General features: G+C 38.3%; 1 protein-coding gene across 12 annotated transcripts in view; it reads left to right on the forward strand.

Annotated features, from left to right (window-relative positions):
• afdna (afadin, adherens junction formation factor a) overlaps positions 1-22503 on the forward strand; it is a 140293-nt gene that overhangs the window by 73228 nt on the left and 44562 nt on the right. For all 12 annotated transcript variants that reach the window (XM_074684593.1, XM_074684590.1, XM_074684589.1 and 9 more), the window contains 7 exons: positions 1335-1480; positions 1849-1943; positions 2686-2951; positions 5252-5395; positions 5488-5686; positions 6118-6224; positions 12237-12317. In XM_074684593.1, the coding sequence (XP_074540694.1) occupies positions 1335-1480; positions 1849-1943; positions 2686-2951; positions 5252-5395; positions 5488-5686; positions 6118-6224; positions 12237-12317 (1038 nt within the window). The remainder of the gene's footprint in view (positions 1-1334; positions 1481-1848; positions 1944-2685; positions 2952-5251; positions 5396-5487; positions 5687-6117; positions 6225-12236; positions 12318-22503) is intronic.

The following is a 22503-nucleotide window of genomic DNA, read 5'->3' on the forward strand; positions in this document are numbered from 1 at the left end:
CTGCCAATGGGACAAGAAAGGTTTGCTCAAAAATTTGCTTGAAACTTGAAAAATGTATTTTCTCTTGTTCCATTGGCAGATATTTTTTGCTTGTTACAAGTAATTCAGACCTCATTTTTGTCTTTAAATAACCTGAAATAAGACATTTTTTTGGACTGTTCTGGAGAATGTGGCTCATATTGAGTCTAAATAGACATTTTCTACTGAAAATAAGACAAAGTCTCATGATAAGATTTCAGTTTTTGCAGTGTTTCTGTTTCTTTTTCTAGATTTTAAGCTTATCATTTGTCAGCATAATTTTAGTTAACAAATTCAACACTTAAAACAGTTGTGTACACTTTGAAAAAATACATAAGAGCTTCTTACTTTTCAAAAGACACGTGATCCATTAGAAATGTAAAAAAATATTGATACGGCGATAAACCGTTGATATTTCAACTCTTAATATATATTTATATTTTTTTCGTTAAAAGAAAAAGCTGGAAGTATAATACATCTTCTGCACCTCCACTGCAGTAGATGGCGCCAAAAAGCTACTCCACTGTTTGTTGCCCATAGACTGTATAATAAATATAATCTCAAAGTATTTTTTAACATATTCTTGGATCAGTTAGTTTAAAGTCATTTGAAGTTTAATTTTTACAGTGTTGTATACCGATAAAATAATAACCAAAGCCATGTTTTGTGCAATATTAGATTTTTATGAGTAACTTTGGCTACACCAAGTGACATTTATCAGTTTCACCAACTAACCACGCCTTTCTACTAATAATTTTTTTGCAGCATTAGTTTAATGTCACAGTAGTTTCTAGTTAAGTGTATGCGTGAAAAACTGCATCTGAATTTCTTTACATTAAACAGAATAAAATAGAAACGCTGTTTTCAATCAAAGAGTTAACTGAGCAGAATATCTCAATATATTACAATATTCTGATATCATGGTATTATCATGTTGTGACCCAAGTATCCTGAGTTTCTTGCCGTTATTTACTGCTATGACCCATACTGGAAGTCTACAGTCTTATACAAACACAAAAAAAGCTCAAACAGCTTAAGTCACGGGAGGAGGCCGGTGTCTGTCGACCTGTAACTGGAGTTGTGTGTGAGAGGAATGACCACTCTTCTTCTCAGCACCGGGTTGGCTAAGAGGGAGGAGTGGACGGGGCATGAGCCTATCCCTGACGTAACAACTGCTCCTTCTGGCTGCCACTCAAACAGAAAGCCCTCTCTGACCTTCTTTTTAACTCCTGTTTCCCTTCATCCTGCTGCTTCTAACAACTTCCTCCCTATGCTTTTTTTTTCTCCGTCTGTGAATGTGCGCTTGTACGTTACAGAAGCAGAAGAACATCGCAGGAGCTCTGGCTTTCTGGATGGCCAACGCGTCTGAGCTGCTCAACTTCATCAAACAGGACAGAGACCTGAACCGCATCACGCTGGACGCCCAGGACATCCTGGCTCATCTGGTCCAAATGGCTTTCAAGTCAGTCCACTTTCAGCTTATTTAATAGAGGCATGAACAAGCTTAAGAGATAGCATGGGAGAAATATGATGCTGTGTTTAAGGATTACAGTCATGCTCCTGAAAACACCCTCAGAGGACCTGCTGCAGAAAGCACAAAGAAACATGTTTTGTTGTTGTACAATAAAAGAAAAAGTGGGAACAAAGTAGCGGTATGAAGGATTTCTGGATGTGTACGAGCCTTTAAAGAAACTTTTCTGACACTTTTTGAGGAAAAAGTTACCAAGATGTAAACTTTTTTAACTTCCTCGAAAGACAGAAACTTTATGTTTTCAGTTATCTGATGCTGAAATTTGTAATCTTAAACAAGCTGTGCTGTGTTTTGTGCAGGTACCTGGTCCACTGTCTGCAGGCAGATCTGAACAACTACATGCCCGCTTTCCTGGATGACCCAGAGGAACACAATCCACAGAGACCCAAGATCGGTAATACACAAACACAGACACACATGTAGAATTCCAGAAATGTTTACAGGGTTTTTTTTGATGCCTGAACAACAATTTCTCAGCACATATAGAATAGAAAATACTTTATTTGTTCTGAAGGGGAAATTCAGGAGTCACAGCAGCAATCAAGAAAACAAAAGTAAGAAAGTGTATAGAAAATGCAAAAAGGTCCATAACAAGATAGATGATGACAGCTCATCCATCATTGTCCAGTCAGCCAGCTTCCACCTCAGCACAGCTAGCTTGTCCATCTTATTGGAGATAGATCTTACGTTCCCAATAACGATCGATGGAAAGACAATTCCATGTCGTCACTTCTTAGCTCACACCTGAGAACCAGCACGTCGTCATCACCTCCTTCTTCTCACCTTGAGGAGAAACATCTGGCCTAGCACCAGTTAGCGTTGACATGCTACAGGCTGCTAACAGCTGATTCCACATGTAAACAATGCAGCCATGGTTACATGTAGGATCTCCAGACAAACACAGGAGAAAAAAACAGTAAAAATATCACTGAAGACACAAACAGTTTGGTGTCCATGACCAACATATGAGCCAAACAAAGTAATGATCTGCTCTGAATGCAAAAATGATGAAAAAGAGATGAAAAAATTACAAGAAACAGACCAGGAAGAGAGAGAGATGGAAATTAAATTAATCCTACAAGAAAAAAAAAACTGGAAGCGTTTGATGACCCTTTCTTTGCTCTGTCTCTCTCCAGAGGACGTCCTGCACACACTGACAGGAGCGATGTCGTTACTTCGGCGGTGTCGGGTCAACGCCGCCCTGACCATCCAGCTCTTCTCGCAGCTCTTCCACTTCATCAACATGTGGCTCTTCAACAAGTTGGTGACTGACACGGAGTCGGGGCTCTGCTGTCACTACTGGGGCGCCATCCTCCGTCAGCAGCTCAGCCACATCGAGGCCTGGGCCGAGAAACAGGGGCTGGAGCTCGCCGCTGACTGCCATCTCAGCCGAATCGTACAGGTAAGACGAGGATAGAGGAATCAGGAAATTTATGTGATACAGTGTTGAAAAACAGAGGCGCACTGCAAAAATGATCAAAGTTTCAAAAAAACAATCTATGAGGTGTGGTTTTATACGGCTCACACTCAAAATCTCAGCACATCTGCTTCTTCAGCAGCGTGTGGTGTTTGATCAGATTTGACTGACGAGGGCGTCTCCCTGGAAATAAAAGCAAACAGCCGCAAACAGCTGTCATCACATTCTGATTATGATATTGTTGAATTTGAAGCAGCGCGTGGAAAAAACACAACCTCGCCCTTTAAACAGGCACCGTGTGTCTGCAGGAGAATAAAGAAAACGCTCCTTTTAACCTCAGCAGATTATGTGAATATGAAAAGACAACAGATTAAAGAGTTTCACAGCCTGCTAATCAAGCTGTTGTCCGCATGTTGAAAGATAGTTACAGAAGTAAGTTTAAAGGGATAAAAGGATTAAATTAAAAGCAGATTTTGTACGTTGATGAGTATTGTAGTTACATCTGGTAATGGTTAAATTTGTTTTGTGTCTAGCTGAACATCCAGCCCACCACGAAAAGGAATTATGGTGCCACTGACAGCATGAATATTTATCCTATTTATCTTAACCTTAAATCAAGAAAAAAGCCACTTGTTTCATGATTTTCCAGGATTATCAATGTAAATGTAAAAAAAACATAAAAAAGCCTAGCTTAATCTTGGTTTCTTTCTTAATTACAACTAAAAACAGAGAATCAGTAGTTTGAATGGGTTAATCAGTGATTAAGCCATTCATATTCAGAATATTACACGGTGTCCATGGGGTCTTAAAAAGTATTAAAAAGTCTTTAATTGTGGTTTTATGAGGTATTCAGTTTTAATCGTATTCAAGCTTTGACTCTAAAAATATCCATGAATGTCATACAATGTCAGGCACATGTCCTAAATTTTGATAGCGATGAAATCAAAGTTATAATAGTTTTGGATTTGTCATAATAGTTTAGTAATAGTTAGTTTTGACGTTTTTTTTTCCATTACAGTTAAGTTTTAATTTGTTTTAGAGCAGGCATTCTTGTTTTTATTCAATTTTGATTTTTGCAACAAGGCTTAGTTTTAATTTAGTTTTAGTTATTTCATACCTAATTAACCAGGTGCAGGATTCAAAAAGGTCAGAGTAAATATTTTGTAATACTGTTTATTTTTTAAGTCCAACAAAGTGCTCACTGCTCAGTCAATGCTGGTACTGAACTGTTGGCTGCTGCCTTAAACACAAGAAAATAATATAAACTTAATCTAAAAAATGTAAACATAAATTATATAAAATTAATATATACATAAATTATATAAAACAGTAAAATGCAATTAAACTATTACAGATGCTCTGATTCATTGCTCCACTACGTTTCATCGCAGCACAGCGCACAGCCAGTCAGTGCAGTAAACAAGCATGTCCCAATACATCGCTATGATGGTGCCATACAACACTGACAACTGCCGAAAACTGTCGTAAAACTGGTTGGGAAAATGTGTTGGATTAATTTAAATCCTGAAGGCTATTAATACTCTCAAAAACAATAATTAAGGACGTTTTGTCTATAATTTAGGTTTGTTTAAGCTAGTTTTGTGAACACAAGATACAGTTTTAGTTTACTTATCGTTTTTGTTTTCTTTCCTAGTTTTTATCCGTTTGAGTTAATTGCAATGTATTTTAAATTGTAGTTTTCATTTTTAGTTTTGTTTTAGTTAACTATTATAATCTTGGATGGAATAATTTTTTTTTTCAGCAAGTTGGCCTTGAATAACTGTTGTTACTTGTGGGAGTGTCAACAAACCTGCCTTTAGTTTCATTTCTTCTTTTAAGCTTTATTCCTTCTAATCTTACCTCATTTCTGTTAAAATGAAAGCCACAACTGTTTAAGATGGGTTACTAACAATAGCTTCAAGTTGTGATGAGGTCTTAAGACTTTTTGAAAGGTTTTTAAAAAAGTCTTAAAAAAATATTGAAGTTAACCTCAGGATTTCAGCAGATACCTGACCCACACCATGTTCACACCAATAAACCCTTTTGAAAAACAGGAACTTGCTCATATTCTGTTTTTTAGAAACCCCAAAACCACCCCTTGGTTACTCCTTTTCTGTACCATGTTGACAGCAACAACCCTGTAACCCTGTTTGTTATTCCGAATGTTTCAGAAACCGGAGTATTGACCTTAACCTGAATATTGGCTGCATGTAAACATAGCTACAGTTTGCCAGGTGAAGAGGCAGTGAGTGACGGAAATGTTTTCTTCTGTTTGTGTCTTCCAGGCCACCACTCTTCTGACCATGGATAAATACTCCATGCAGGATGTGCAGAACATCCACAACACCTGCTTTAAACTCAACTCCCTGCAGCTCCACGCCCTCATGACCAACTATCACTGTGCTCCTGACGAGCCGTACATCCCACCTGTGAGTCAAACACACAGAATCATGTCACACAACTGAAACCACCACAGCAGGATTTACATGAACTTTTAATCTATTTTCGTGTTTGTGTGCAGGAGTTGATAGACCACGTGGTGGCTGTGGCAGAGAACACGGCCGATGAGCTGGCGAGGAGTGATGGCAGAGAGGTTCAGCTGGAAGAGGATCCCGACCTCCAGCTGCCCTTCCTTCTTCCTGAGGACGGGTACTCATGCGACGTGGTGCGAAGCCTTCCTAACGGCCTGCAGGACTTCCTGGAGCCACTGCTGCAGAGAGGTAAAGCCACACCTGAGATCTGGAATAAAAAAGAGCAATTAAAGGGGGAATGTATTATTTCTTCTGTGCACTTACAGAAAAATCTGACACAGTTTTATGAAACTCTTTCATCCAACACCCACAGATCAGACCAACTCTTAGGCAACATTTGTTTATATGCCATAAAACATTCTTGGTAGGAGTTATTTAACAGTTTTAAATGTTGAAGATGGTTATCAAATATTTCACAAAACTTTGCTTGATCTCACTGTTATCATACTCTTAATTTGAAATTTTTAACTTCAGATAAACAGACTTTAAACATTCTTATCACATTACAATTTTGGGTTAACCCTTGGATTTCAGTATTGGAAGAAAAAAAGCTGAAAAATTTGGATTTATGACTTTGTGTGCATGCACAGTGAAATTAATATGTCTGTTTTTTATTTCAGGTTTCTGCAGGTTAGTACCCCACCCCCGCTCTCCTGGTACCTGGACCGTCCACTTCGAAGGAGCCGACTGTGACAGCCACTTCTCTGCTGCTGACAACTCTGAAATGGTAGGGGACACACACACACACACTCATACTGTCTAAACTACTCAGTAATCATGCTCTTGTGTGAGTTTGTACTTGTGTGGCGGGGGCAGTGCGGGGTAAAGAAGGTGCCACAGAGGACTCAGAGCAGGTTAAGTAATGCTGACTCACAGGAGCTGTACAGACTGAAGTGAGGAGACAGGAAGGAGACGAGAAACAAACTTCTGGTCGGGTCAACAGTCTGTAGAGGCAAAGAAGCTTCCAGACAGTTTTATCTCTTTCTATCTCTCTAGATTTACCAGGCCTGGCTGATCAAAAAGTTTACCCTAAATAAAGTATAAGGCAGAAATCAGATGGTTTAATCATAGATCAAGTGATGAGTTTTACTTTAGATTCAGTTTGTTAAAGGAAAGTGACCCCAATAAGGAATCTGACTAAAAGATCAGAAGGTCTGAAATATCAGTGCTCCAACTGAGACGTCAAACTACTCAGTATGTCCACAGGGGGTGCCACAATCTGCACAAACTGAAAGTTCTTTCCAGCTGCTCTGAATTAAACATGTAATGCCTACTCTGATCAACTCTTATGTCAATCTGATCCGCTATCCCAGACTAAAAATTCAGCTTTCAAGAAGATAACATAGCAAGAACTCTTAACCCTGTGCATCACTGAGTAAATGTTGTTATGCTAGAGTGGTTTTGAATGTTTGTCACATTTTGCCACAAAGTTTTTCCAATCCTTTCAAAAGTTTTGAGCAACAGAAAACTTTGGTTTTATCTTGATAAGAATAGGATTAAATTACTGGACCCAGTCTGATTTAGTGGATCAAAATCTACTTTGTTTACTTTTGGCAGCTAGTAAAAAAGCCATAACGAGGAAATTGCAAAAAGTAGATCCACCCATCATGGAGGAATGGATGGAAATTGTGCATGGGATAATATTTTCCCTAAGAGTAAAGCAAGCTAAGTTTTATAAAATGTGGTCTAAATGGACTGAGAATCAAAAATATGTAAGATCAGACCTCAACTGACTTTAGTTATGAATTGTTGAGATAAACCCCCAACACATTGGTTTTTAATTTTAACTTTGATTTCAATTTTTTCATTTGATCTAGAAGTGGTGAGCTCTCTTGTTCTGTGGTTCATGTTATAGTGTATACTGAAACAACTTATAAGGGAAAAAAAAAAAATCTGGCAAAGCATTATGGAAAAAGTCACTCTGACTTTCTGCACTAGTCTGATGAAGACTGAATGCTGTGTGTAATGGGAAATAAACTGTGCTTTTCCTAATAAAAAGACAATTTCAAAAACCGTCTAAAAAGGCATTGAATTCATGAATTTAAAAACAAGGCCTTAGATGGACTTAAAATGTCTTCAACTAATCTTAAAAAGTCTGAAAACATTTTAACACCTGTTAGTATGGTTGTAAATTGTCCCAAATCTCAAAATAAATGCTAACTTTTATTTTACTTTTTTTTATTTTTATTTTTTTTTAGTAGTTCACCAATTGGTAACATCATGTAATCATGATAGCAGAACCAACGAACATTGATACAGTTGCAGATGGGACTCCATTAATTGTCCCTAACCCTGTGTAATTGATGTGGCATTTTGTCCATTTGTGTTTATTTTGAAGTTGGTCATAAATTGAATTATTTACATTTAGATTTGATTTAATTTGAATTAAATTACATTTTAATTTAATTTAATTTAATAATTTCAAATGGCATTAGAAAGTCTTAAAAAGTCTTTAATTTAACTTGCCTTAAGCTGTAGGATACTGTAGCCGGTGGGTGTCAGATGATTTGCAAAAGCTACAACACGAATGCAAGAGCAAAAACATGAATGCAAACACACAACACAACAGAAGTACAGCCACAACGGAAGTTAAAAGAGGTTAGTTATCCAAACGGACACAGAAAAGTTTCAAAAGTAATTGAATGATTAAGTCTATTTATGATGAATATAGCTTCATAGGGGTCTCACCTTGTGATATCCGTCATAGAACTTACATTTCTTTCTATATGTTAGCATTAAAGCTATATTTATTACAGCTTAAGCTCTACAACAAAACAATCATTAATTTACTTTCACAACTTTTCTGCTGTACTGCTGTTGTGTTGTGGCTTTTGCATTCATGTTGTGGTGTTTGCTTTCGTGTTGTTGCGGTTGCAATTTGGTTGACACCTATCAGCCACTGTAGTAGGAACCCTGTTAACACAACTGTTTTTTAAGAGTTTATCTTATATCATAAGAACAGCTGGAGCCCTTAAGATTAGATTCATAAGGGTTGATTATAGCATTGAAATTATCACCCCTGACTTTTAAGTAATCATCTAAACTGGCTCAGAAAAAAACAGAAAGGTTTAGTAGCTATAGAGAAGCTTTTCATCAGATCATGGCCTTATTTTGTAGATAAGGAAGCTCTTTCAGAAATAGGAATTAACATTTTAGTGCACTTCTTGGACCTTAGTGGGTCTGAAAACTTTAAAGCTCCCATTAAGAGTTTTTAGCTGGTCATGAAAACAGTCTGCTGCTTCCACATGACCCACAGAAGCAAACAAGTGTAAGTGCAATAGAAAGTGTAATAGAAAGTGTGTGAAAATACTGTAGTAGTTTTTTGTTTTTTTTTTTTGACTCAAAAAATGAACAGTGTGAATTAGTCCTGCTTTGTCCACTAGGGGTCGCCAAAATCAATGTAAGCAGGAGCTTTAAAGTTGATTTCTGACTTTATAGACACAAGCTGAGAAAATGATCTCCACACATTTATTAACAGAGTGTGTGGAGCTTTTCATCTGATCATCGTTAATAGATCCAGAATATAACTGAGCTACACTTTCATTTGAGCCCTTTGGGGTTAACCTTTCTATAAATGTTGCTAAAATCTCTGGCTGAGATTCTCTTCCCACCGTACCAGGTAGCTCTGATATAAATTTCCCTGGATTTAAGGGCCGTAAAGTAGATAAATCCCATTCCTGTAAGGACACACAGATGAGTTTAAGGTGGATTTAAGACTAAAAAAGGTAAAAATTCCTGAAAAGAAGCTGAGCAGCAGACGATGTGACGACACGACTGACATAGTTTGACTATTTTTAGAGAGGTTTAAACCTGGAAGCTGCTTTGATACTCATCCAGAGGTTTGTGTGAGTGTGTGTGTGAGTGTGTGTGTGGTCTCCCACTTGGAAGGCAGTGATTACAGTGACTTCAGAAGGGGCAATTTACTTTTCATAACAAGCTGCGACACACACATGGACACAGAGACACGCACACACAATTTAATCAACACCAATCACACTGCTGAAATTAGTTAGTGAGCCTCGAGCAGAAAATGATAGACCTCTTTATACACACACACACACACACACACATACACACACAGGCTGACACACACACACAGCCACTTCCTCTGTAATTGGTGTGTTTATCCCTGCTCTACTATTTCATGACTGTAGTCTGGACATAATGCAGGCGTCTCTCACAAACACACACAAACACACACTCTTTGATAAATGGTGTGTGTTTGGGCAGACTGGAGGGGGAGTTGTTCAAGTAGCTTAGGTTGGGCTCTCTTTTCTCTACAGCTAGGTTGATATGACAGTGTTAGAAGTAGGGGATATATTGAATATACTCGATATATCGCAGGTTGTTGTATGTGAGAAGTATGAAATGACTAAATCGCAACCGTAGAGTACAAATTGTCACGTAAATGTTTTAAGATGTTGTTAAGTAATTCTTGGAATTTCACTTTCATCACAGGGAAAAGAGTTGCTTACATATCTCTTCAGTCATGATTGCAGGTTTTATAATTTCAGCTAATTTTATAAATCCAACTGAAGGGTCTGCATCAAAGTGTTAAATTTAAACTTAATATAGCGATTAAGAGAAAAAAGTCAGTCTATTGAGATGTATATCATGTATTGTGATACAGTTTAAAAATATTGAGATGTGACTTTTAGGCCATATCATGCAGCCCTAGACAATGTACTTTTTAATATCTTAACAGACAGATTTTAGTATTTTTAGTGACATTATCTTCCACAAAATTCAATATATTGCAGAGAAGTTTGTTTTTTTCCATAATCCTTTAGATATTTTTATTAAGGTCCTCACCCAAAGCATTGGCTGTAAAAAAATAATGGACCTCATATTGCTCAGCTTGTAGTGAGGTCACCACAAAAACTGCTCCCCCTGGTGGCTGGCTGCAGTATAGGTCAAAAAATCCATCTCCCCAGTCATTCCAGATGGGCTGTGGTCAAAGTTTAAAAAAATTAATACACCTCGTAGAAATGTTTCTCACGTCTGATTGTTGCGGTGAATCGAAGATATCATTTGGCTGCCTTGTATTCAGGTCCTCTTTTTTTCTGAAAAGTTTTGTTTTCATTAGTTATACGAGGTTAAAAACAAGGCTTTACGCCACGTTTAATGATGATTGACAGCTGCTGTTCTTGTGTATTTTTTGGGGGGATTGTAAGATATGTCGGGAGAAAGAGTCAAGAAGTGATTAGACTCTGAAATGAAAAAAAATATTTATTTTTGTCGGTGGGCTCCACCAAAATTGGCACACACCTCACATGCGTCAATACATTTTTATAAAATAACAAACTTGGTCTCCTGTATCCCATAATTTTCTCTGTAGCGCCACTAAGGTACGTAAAAAAATACTAAAACAGCTCTAACGGTCGGTAGGAATGTTGAAAAGAGATAATAAACAATGGAAAAGTGTTTGCCTCATTGAGATGCACAAATTACCCATTGCCCTTTCTAAAAAAATTATCTCCTTTGAAACCATAAGTGATATCGACTTGAAAATCTCTGAGATGACAGATTGGACCCTGCTTTACAAAAGTTGCTCAGGGTTTTGAAGTTTCGGATTTGGTTTTCGAATGACGAGCCTTCAAAGTCAGTGAACCCCGATGAAGCCCTCTCAGCTCCCTCCATTAGAATGAATAGGAGTACAGCCTCCAGCGTCATGCAAGCTGTCACATTTAGGCCTTTAGACAAAAAAGTAAAAGTCGTACAGATTTAAAAATGACATGAATTGATTCCTGACAAAATTTCCTACAAATATATTATATTTTAATACAGATTTGGGTAAAACTGTGGCACCTATGAGGAGTTGTTTGTAAAACTCCTGTCAATTTCACTTCTTTCTCTGCAGCATTCTGCAGTGATGATGTCACACTGATTAGAAGCTCAGTGCAGCTGGTCATGTGACTCTCTGAGGGAGGGAAAATGCTATGTTTGACACATACACACACACACGTGTTATAAAGGGATAAAACCTTGACAGAGGAATTAAAATGGGCATGATGGACTGATGTCTAACGTTTTTGGCTTAGATCAATTGTTTTGCACAGCTTTTATGACTTTTGTGTGACCAAAAGAGTCTTTTTTTAAAACTTTTTTTATAATAGCCAACTGTCTTTTTGTGCTTTGGTAGCAGTCGTGTTGTAGAAGTTGTGGAGTCAATGTTATGTTTGTTTTTGGGTGTTCCAGCAGGATAATCGACTCACTTCTTCTCTATTTATGTCAGAACTGACCAGCCACACACAACCCCACACACTCCGCCTGGATGCAGACATACTTTTATAAAATCCTGACTCAAGCTCATTTATTTTGGAGTGTCCTTTGTCAGAGTATTTTTTCATGATGTGGGAAACCTACAGCTCCTTTTCTTTCTTTGTTTCCCCCTCCTTCTCCCCACCCAGCCACCCAACCCTGCTCAAATGAGCTGTGCATATATGTGTGTGTATGTGTGTGTGTGGGTTGCCATGATGTGGTTTTTCATTCTTGACTCCATTCCAGGGACCACAGGTTCCTCTGTGGTCTTCCCCTTTCCCCTTTATGCCTCCTTCATTCCTTCCCTCCCTTTTTCTCATCCCTCCCTCCTCGTGCTCCTCAGTCTGCTTTCAGAAACTACAGCGAAAGAACACTCGAGAGGACGTTGGCTTAATTTCCCCTGAGGCTGTTGAAAGGTGCATCTGAGAGGTTTCATCCTCACTCACAGTCTGTCCTTCCTGTCCATCTCTCTTTTCAGCCAATGAGGAAAGAGCCGGAGGTTGTCACGGTAACCCTGAAGAAGCACAACGGCATGGGCCTCAGCATCGTGGCTGCCAAGGTAGGAAACACCACCTGGAGCAACTTAGTCTGTGTATATGTGTGTGTGATTTTAGGAGTTAAATCCAACTAAAGCAGATCTGAGGTTCGTCTGAATGTTTTAAAAAACTTTTCTCAATCAGGAAACTTCTCTCTCGACATTTTCATGAGCAGAACTGTGACGGATTGGCATGACTGACAGGAAATCCAAAAATATATTGGATGTTTTTATCTTGGCTGTTGAAGAAAGAGTGTGTTGGGTTTGTCTCAGTTTGTGTGTGTGTGTGCGACACACTGCTGCCATTTAAAACGGACCACTTTTATACTGTTGAGTCTGACAGCAGAGCAGAGACTAAACAGAGTCACAGCACAGAAAGCTCTGGACAGCTCCTGGAGGTGAATGTGGTCTGTTTAGTTTGCTGTCAGAGCGGAGTGGGTGTGAAGAGGGGGATTACTGGGGTGGGACTGCAGAAACTCTGTGTGTCCATGTTGTTTACTTGTTCATACACCTCTGATGTCTTGAAAGAAAGTTTTAAAATACATCTGGTCTCTGTAAATCCACCAAAATTCAAGAATAATATCAATGTTAAGGGTGGAGTTCACATTTAACTGAGTTAAGTTGGTTGAATGAAATTTGGTCTTCTTGTTAAATAAATTTTAAATTTATTTCACTTTTGGCTCACTGTAGACCATGAACTTGTAAAACTTTTCAGCGTCAAGCTCTTCCTTGGTTTTTTACATTTTCTTTGGGTACACATTTTAAAAGTAGTAAGTTAACTTGGAGACCGTAGTGACATAAGATATAAATCAGTGTCTGAAAGACTGTAGCGAGTCAGCTCTCAAGCTAAGAAAATGTCAGGGCAGCAAATATTACGAGCTGGAACCCGTGTTAGTTTCTTACTATTAAATAATCAACCAGCTGTATCCTCTGTTAATTTTTTTCCTAAAAAAATGTCTGAAGATGATCAAAACCAGACAAAATCTGCCTTTAAATGCATCTTTTTAAGCCATTGTGTGCATTAAGGGTGGGTAAAAATTAGGGATGTGCCCATTGGGCCGATTATGGCGTCTTTTAAAGTATCAGTGATCGGGAATGCTAGCCGATCCTTTCAACCGATCAGTCACGTTAGCTGTTGTAAAGCCAAAATTGCTACCAAACGCCAGCGCATCAGTAAAACCGAGTCATTTTCTGCAAATGTTCTGAGAAGACATGAAATTGAAAGCAATGTAGATGAAATTGTCCTGTCTTTTGCGTCATGTTACAAAATGTTTCAGGCTTAGTCTGTGATGCATTCAGGTACCCTTAGAAACTTGAGAATCTGACGATTACCCCAGTTTTCAGTTTTTGGAGTGCACAAATGGCTTGTAAATGCCAGTTGTTTAAAAATAAGTGGGTTTTTGATCCTGCCAACGGGCTTCAAAACTAGCTGGACTAAGTTAAATGGACTTAATAAGCTTTAACTATTATTTTTAACTTTCTCACTTCTTCAGCAAAGTTTATCTGCAAACCCAAAAATCGGATTGGGACGCAGTATCGGCGGATACGCAATATTAAATAACCCGGATCGAGATCAGGGGCAAAATATGCTGATTGGGACATTCCTAGTGAAAATATGACAAATTAATGCATTGCAGTATTTCCTTGCCCAATTCAATATCAATTCAGCAAATCCTCTGAATCGATTCATCTCCTGGCCAGTGGGGGGAGCTTCGCCAGCCAAAGCAGCAGCAACAGCAACATAAAGCCAGCTCCTTTAACTTTCAAGTCTAACGTTTCAGTCATTTTATTGCTCCAAAACATGAGGCAAAGTACCACATATGTTCACATGGGCATGAAAATCAAAAATTAAAGTATTTGACTCAATACCGAAACAAATCTATATCCAATCACAACCTAAAAAATCAAAATCTTATCTAACTGTGAGGTTCTTTGCAAAATATAACTATCTCTGTAAATATATCAAGCTTACAGAAAATGTGTAAGCAGTTACTGGCATAGACTCCTCAATCTTACATCCACACGTCATTTCATGTGCAAGAAAACCTCCAGGTGACAGGATCTGTATCAGCCTACAGAGGTTAAACAAGTCTTTTCATCACCCTTTAATAAAATCTGATCATCAGCTGATTCACCCTGAGCACTGAACACTGGGGCAGCATCCGGAAACTTTAAATCCATCATCATTACCCCTGATCAGGAAAGCTCTTCTCTCTTGTGCAGACTTCCTGGTTCTGGGGGGGGTTAGTTGTCTTTTGTGGTTTTCATTTTGGAGTCTCAGCACAAACACGTTGTGCACTTCTGGGCTGCTGCCGTGTCCCGTATTGCTTTGATTATAATTTCAGATGGCAAAGATTTTAAATACAGCACAGTTGGATGTTCAATTTGACTAACAAATTTCCTGTGGGGGAGACCCTGCACTTAGACGCCAGACAGTTATGCAATACAGTGTCAAGGCCTCTCTGTCAAGACATACGGCCTCAGATGGGGTCTTTTTTTGTCCATGTTAAACTTATCCCTACTGCTTCTTCAGCATTCTGTTTTATAGCAGTATTTTCTACAGGGTTAGAAAAGTTGTGTCTAATCTAAGGATGGGAATTGAAAACTGGTTCCTGTTAAGAATCGATGAGACACGTCTCAATCCATAAACATGATTAACTGTCAGACCTCACTTTGACTAGTTTGCTGGAACTGTCTTAGCCTAGCAGTTGGCTAACAGTTTCCCAAGAAAAGTCTGATTCAGGATTTTATTTTACTAAAGAAATGATCATTACTTTCTCTCAGGATATTCATATTCAGTATATCAACAAGGTCAAAATCTCCTTATTTACCAAAAACTATATTAACAAAATAGCACTAGCTTGATGCTAACATATATGGGAAATCGTGTTTATACGCTAGCAGTTAAACTATATTAGTATAACTTCAGCTTCAGAATAGAATTTTAACTTTTATCTCAGGGACATATCATAGTTAGTCTTTTAAGCAACACCTCTAAATGTCCAAACACTAACAGGCAAATGAAAGAAAACTTGCATGCGGGCTCATGGCTGGCTTCATAACTACGGCAAGGTTCCAAACAACTTAGAATACTGCTATAACCACTTTGAGATGCTAGATGGCCTACTTGAGTCAGTAACATAACAAAATAGTGCATTAACACTCAGTGACATGCAATTTATTATTATTTCTTTATCACCGGATATATTCAGATCCAGTGACCAATTTCATATTTATTCACTTATAAACTCAATTAAATGTTGTTGACTCAGAAAACCTGTAAAGCTTTTTTTTTTACACAGAAAATTCAGGGGATGAATTGATAAGGGATCGACTTAAGAGCTACCAGACCTGCAGAATAGAAGAAAAATACATACATAGTTTGGAAAAATAGCAACAGTAAGGAAAAAGTGTGATACATTATTTACATTTTAAATCTGTTTATCTGCAAAACTCATCTCAGGGAAATTATGTGTTTATAAAATATTTTCATGCTCCTAACCTCAGCAAAGAGACATCAGTTTAGAGTTTTGTTGTCATTAACAGTTATACTGTAGTTATGTGGATATTTGTTTTTAAACCTCAAATATGGAAAACACTGATTATATACATGTGTTATTTTATGCAATGGCAGTACAGCTCTCTTATTATCAAGGATGCATTATATATCGGTATCAGTATCCGTATGAGCCGATGTTGGTCATTTTTTTAACATAATGGTATCGGACGATGTGCAAAAATGGGCCAATATGTACTCATAAGCTGCCAGTCATTTTCATCTTGAACAATCTTTCAAGACCCAAATAATGTTTTCTATGACCTCTCAATGGCCTTCATTTCTCATGATTGCGCCGCTCTTTCACTCTAAACTACCATGACACATTATCTGTGTCAAGATTGTATTTTTTTTTTGTTTTTAACCAATATTGATATCAGAAAACATTGGTTATTGGCCATAACAGCAATATTAATAAAACTGGATATTGTTATCAGCCTACATTTTCATATCTGTGCATCCCTACTTATTATATTTAAAGAAGGCTGGAACCTATGGCTTTGAAAAGTGTTGGTACAAAAACCTGCAGTTCTGATAGTGTCCACTTGAGGCTGGCCCCAAAAGTCTAAGATTTCCCATCTGGTGCCATGTTAAAAAAAAAAGAACTTAACAGAATGTTTTTTGGTGCCTACTTCACATTTTATTTTTTTAAGCAATGCATTCAATAAGATTATTAAGGCCAGTTGTTGTGCATAAATCTGTCCAATACGGGGCTTGGATAGACTGGTTGATGGACATTTTCTGGAGTCAGAATTTCCAATATGGCCCCTGAATGGGTCTGCAGAAACCAGTGGGTGACATCACACAGGTAATATTCATGTCCCATACAGTGTGCGGTTCAACCATAAGTCAATAAAACATCATGTTTCACACAGCACCTGTGTTTGCAGCATATTTTTCCTAAATTCAGAATAAATCCAGGAAGTAGTTTTCTTTTCATGACTGCTTAGGGCGAGGGGTTTTTTAGTGCAAACTTAAGTTGTGATAACATATTGGTGTTTGTTATGGCGCTTAGAGGAAATATTTTCTGTGACTTTAACAGAAAAACTTCAAGTTCAGTTTTTACCAAACATTGCAGAAAGGTGACGCATGAGACAAGCTTTCTATTTTTGAATGCAGTGAGATGAACTGCACTGTAACACAGGATTTAATGAGACACAATGTGGTTGAATGTGACCAAAAGCTGCTTTACATCCTCCTCGAACAGCACAGATGGAGCAGCTGTGGCAGGTATTTCAGTAATGTTGATTCAAGACCCCACTGTGGGCCATTGGTGCTCTGAGTGGCCCTCTGGTTTTATCATAAGATTTTAAGTGCACGAGGCAGAGCGGAGCTAAAAGTATTTGCTCTTTTTGTTGAAACTTAAGGAGTCTCTGTCTTTCTTTAGAGCAGAGTGTGTTTCCTGCTGAAGGCGAGAGCTTTCCTGTGCGGCTCTCTGCGTGTGTGTGCGTAGTCTGTGTGCGGGGAGGGAGGAAGGATGTGAAGGAAACCTCCTCGCTCTGTTTGTTTTCAGAGCTGTGTGGATGTATGAGGAGGAGAAGTGTGTGTGTGTGTGAGTGTGTGTGGGATGAGAAAGACAGGTAGAGAGAATTCAGTCAAACAGCTGCTTCAATTCTCTGTAAACTGGGCTGAGCTTCTGTCATGTTATATAACTCAGAGTGTGTGTAAATGTGTGTGTAAGTGTGTGTGGTATTTGCCTGGTGGAGCTGCAGCAGCGCTCCACCTCAGTCTGACCAGCCGGCGTTCAAGCCAGCACCTCACCTCTGGACCTCTGCCTGCACTCTCTGTTTCTTCACAAACACGCTGCAATTAGGAGCTGGTGGAGGAATTTCTCTGCACTTGGGAACATTTGAGGAATTTACTGCAACTTTTTAACCACTTACTCTGGAATTTTTTACCATTTTCATAACACTTTTTTAACCGTCTTTTGAGGATGCCACACTCTGAGTTTCCACTACTTTTTCCCTCACAGAGAAGAATTCACATCCACTCTTTGTGCCACATTTCCCAGCAGTAAATACTGATTTGAACACAGACGTTCAGCTGAATGGATTACTCCTAGCCAGTATAATTTTGCGGTGTGGGACTTGTCGGTGCATGTAAGCAGGTTGAAGCGCTCCCTGGGATAAGAGGAGGCGTGTGCTTTTCTGTGTGTGTGTGTGTCCTAGTCTGGAGGTCCCAGAGTGAACTGGTGTGGACAAGCAGCTGCAGCATGTGGTTTTCTGTGGTGGGCAGGAGAGACGAGGTAATACTCAAATAACTATGTTTGCATTTAAAAAAATCTGAGACGGACATAGAGGGTCTTGTTATGTAGTTTCTTGTCTCAACTGTCTGGTATCTTCATTCTGTTTATTTTACTTCTCAACTTGCGATCCTAAGCATTGTGGCTTCTCACACACTGACAGACATCACTCAAGCCGTGCAGTAAAGTGCAGCTGCAGGTAAAAAACTGAAGATTATAATCCCTCCTGTATGGTGGACTTCTGATCTGTCACCGGCCCCTGTTTGCTTTCAGGGCCGTTCTGCTAATGGTTAAACTAAGGTACACACACGAGACACAGGTGGTCACACAAAACACACAAAGATTTTGGGCAATGTGCTAAGTCAGGTTAATAAAAAAGACTTTTTGTGTTCACTGATTCTCATTGGATTGGATGGTGTGAAACTGTTTAAGTATGAAGCTAGGAGTAGCAGATGTGACCTAAACTTTCCATCATAGTAGTTTTTTTTTTGGTTTTGCGGTCATGATATTATAATAGTGCTACAAAACTACAGAATTTTACTTTTTGTGTTCCTTAAACTTTATTGTACTCTTTGAATTGAGTTGAATTAGTGCTGTAAAAATGCCATGGCTGCTTCAGAAGTAATATATTTCAGCAATATCACTTTTTTGGAACTTTTATTGTGAAGAATTTGTTAGAAGCAAATTATGTTTAATTGCACTTTTGACCTTTTGGACTGAAGATATCTGAGCCATTGGTCAGATCACTCTCTCAAGTCAGGATGGGAACAGAATTAGGTACTTTTATAGGTACCGATTCATATAAAATCAAACTGTACCATGTTTAGGTATCTAAAAACTGTGAGTGAGTGGAGGAGTGGGCAGTTTCCCATGCTGGACATGAACACAGCATTGAAAGTTTACATATTGAGAATAAATGTGTTAAATGGGAAAACTTTTACCACATAAACACTGATAACGATTGCCAGGTAACAGGCATCAGAACTAGGGATGGGTACCTTTCACATTTGAAATGATATGGTACCTATGCAAGGTACTTGTCAATCAGTAAGGTGCCAATTTTGGGTACTTTTTGTGTTTATAAGGTTAAAAAGAATTAATTTCTTTAGTTTTTAAATATATATATTTTTTAATTTAACATATTTATTCTTCCATTTATAATCTTTCCATGCTGTGTTTATGTCCAGCATGGAAAATCGTCTACTCTTTCACTCCCTCACAGTCACAGGGATGAATCTAGGTACCTAAACATGGTACCTTTTGATTTTATGTGACTCGGTACCCAGTACTTTTGACAGAATTCAGTCAGTACTAGGGATAGATCAATTATTGACCGGGTCGATATTTGGCATTTTGAAGCAGATCGGCATCTGCCTTTTCCAACGGCCGATAAGAAACTAATTTAAAACTGCGTTGTTGCGGCTCTGATGCTGCTGCTCTGCTGTTTGCAGTCACTACTCAGTCCCCAGCACTGTTCCACCCACAGTACCATCTGATTGGTTACAAGCAGAGCCATGGCTCGGGCAACAGCCAATCAGCAGTGCAGTTATTACAGTTATTGCAGTTACATTGAAACTTGGGAAAACTTAATTAACTGTAGAAAACTTTAGCTATTTATTTTTTTAAGCTTTCATTTAACTTTATTTGCTGAGCCTGGGAGCTGCTAAATAAACTCGTACTAAAGGGAATTTGAATGAAGTGTTGGAGTTTGTATTGTTCAAAATTTTTACACCAATATTTGCACTTTGACTGCAAATTAATATCGGCTTCAAATATCAGATATCGGCCTCCTTGACTACAAATAATTGGTATTGGCCCGGAAAAAGTTACCCATCCATACTCTGAAGCGAGCAGATCTTCTGTAATGAAATGCAAATCAAGGCCAGGCAGCACTGTTACTTGCTGACATCAGACCTGGAAAGACAAGAGCACAAATTAATGTGAGTCACACTTCACTTTCTTCTTATTGTCAAGACTGACATCCGCTTTAATGCGAGGAGGAGGAGGAGGCAGTGCCCTTTGGTGTGGTGTCTGAACTGAATATGCACTTTTGCTGGTCAGAAATCAGTCCGCAGCACGACACCATGGTTGCATCTGTGTTGAGAGAAGTAAATCTGTGTTGTGAATCTTAAAACACATGCATAAATATTGGTTAGAGAGACTTGAGAAACTTAAAGTGTCTCTTTTTTTTTAAACTACGGTGCTGTGTCACTCAAACAGACAAAGAATTCCTACAGTTCCTAAAATTGTAAAAAGTTTGTTTCCCAAGAAGAACACAGAGTCTAAAATAGCCTCATGAGTAATAACCAGTTAGTTAATCAGCTGTTGCTTTCACTGATCTGTGGCGTCTTACTCAACATGACGAACCCTTCCTTTAAGTAGTGTCCTCGTATTATTTAAGCCGTCTGACTCTCAAAGGAACATTCAAAAGAAGAATGCTGTGTTGTGTGCTAAAAATAGCATCTATTACTCAAAGCCACATGTGTGGGTGTTTCATCGTATTGTACTCGTGATTGTTTTCTCACAGCTTTCCTCTGGACACAGCTGGGAGGTGAGGAAACTCATCCTCACCCCTTCCACCTCCTCCTCTGCTGGTGTTGTCACTCCAATCTACGGCAGAGAAAGAGGAAGGTTAACAGAGCAGTGCTTGTGTTTAGACGTAAAGATAGAAAGTTAGATCTGCAGTAAGATGATTTTAGGGTAGCTCCATGTGTGTCGTTGAGTCTTAAAACAAAAAATCACTGTGGGGTAAAACATGAAAGACTGGGTGAAAGTTTTCATCCTTTGTTGGAGACGTGAAGTCCAAACTCTGAAGCTGCTGAGGCCCTGTTTGTTTCCACAGTGTGTTTGAAGTGTTTGTTGTGTTTGTTTGTTAGCTGACCTGTTGGTACTGAAGTGGAACAATAGTTTAAGAGAGTTACCCCCTGTGAGGACCGGGACAATGGTAGGATGTCCCACACACACACACACACATTTAAACACACACTCACATACAACACTTTCCTGTAAAGCTGCAGACAGGAGGCGTTTACAAGATGTGTGTGAGAGAACATTGCTTGGCGCTGGTTTTTAAAAGCTGCTGTAGGTATCTCTGGTTGGATCACGGCTTGGCAGGAGTTTATGGAAAAACAGGGACAGTGGCAGGAAAAGAGAGGTGCTGTCTGTGTTTACAGGCTCCTCGTCTCCACACCGTGAGGTCCACGTCTGGTTTGCTTTGTCACGATGAAAAGTGAAGTTTTTTTCTTTGAGTGTGTTTGTTTCTGTCAGAGGGTTCATATCTGGTGGTCGGTTTCTGCAGAATGAATGTCAGCTGAGGTTATCAGAGGACAGCAAGGCTGCACAATGAATCCTGTTGTCATCATTACTGCAGAGTTAGCAACCACAATAAAGCATCTCATCAGGATTCTTAGCATATCTCAATTAATAAGAGAGAGTGCTTTTGAAGGGGAGGAGTTTCTCACTTGTTATAACCAATGTGGTGAGAAATAAAACGGCTTTTCATGTATTATAAATGCAAGAGGGACATGTTGCAAACACAGAGTTTGAGACATCAAGGGCATTAGTTTGACACGAAAATTATATCATCACCCCCCGCCACACACCCATCCTGTAGATCTAGTGCAAGGGTCTTCAACCTGCGACTCTTTGACTGGTTTGTAGTGGCTCCTTTTAGCTTTAAAATATTATTGAAAAAATTAATTTTATTTTTCTTACAGAGGGTATTAATGATTAAAGACTTAAACACTAAATAAAATCATGCGTTAACATTTTGTTGAACTGCATATGCATCACATGTAGCAATAAAGCCTGCCACCGCTCTACTTCACCTCCTACAACATCAACAGCCCACCAACTTTACATGCACCTGACCTCAAGTTTTACAGCCCTGTTAAGATAACCGCATCTACAAAATGTAATGTGTCATCAAATTCAAATTTTATTTCAAAAACTTTTGAGTTTTCGGCAAATTCATTAAATTTCTTTTTCTTTTTTTTTATTCTTAGTATGATTTTATTAAATTTGGCAAAGTTTTGTAATGTTTGCAATATATATAAATTCTTGCAAATTTTGATATTCCAAAATATTTAAAATTTTGATTTGTAAAAAAATTCATTTTTGTTTTAGCAATTTTTTACAATTTTACTTCTTTTTTGCTTTTCAAAATTCTGGAAATTCCAATATTTTTCTTTTTTTTTTTTTAATGTTTTGAAATGTTTGCTCATTTAATTAAAACATCTAAATACGCCATTACATGTACAATTGCATAAATTTAAAAAACCCTTCTTGTTTAGGTATTGGTTTACTATATTTTAACTACAAATAGATTTTTATACACTTAAATGTCTTTATTGTGATGATCTAGTGGCTACTCTAATATCATGACTAATGACTAACGAAACAGCCTCTGAATC

Source organism: Halichoeres trimaculatus, unplaced genomic scaffold (genome assembly GCF_033239565.1).
Source record: "Halichoeres trimaculatus isolate MK-OKI-2021-1 unplaced genomic scaffold, fHalTri1.1 fHalTri1_scaffold_13, whole genome shotgun sequence".
Taxonomy (NCBI): domain Eukaryota; kingdom Metazoa; phylum Chordata; class Actinopteri; order Labriformes; family Labridae; genus Halichoeres; species Halichoeres trimaculatus.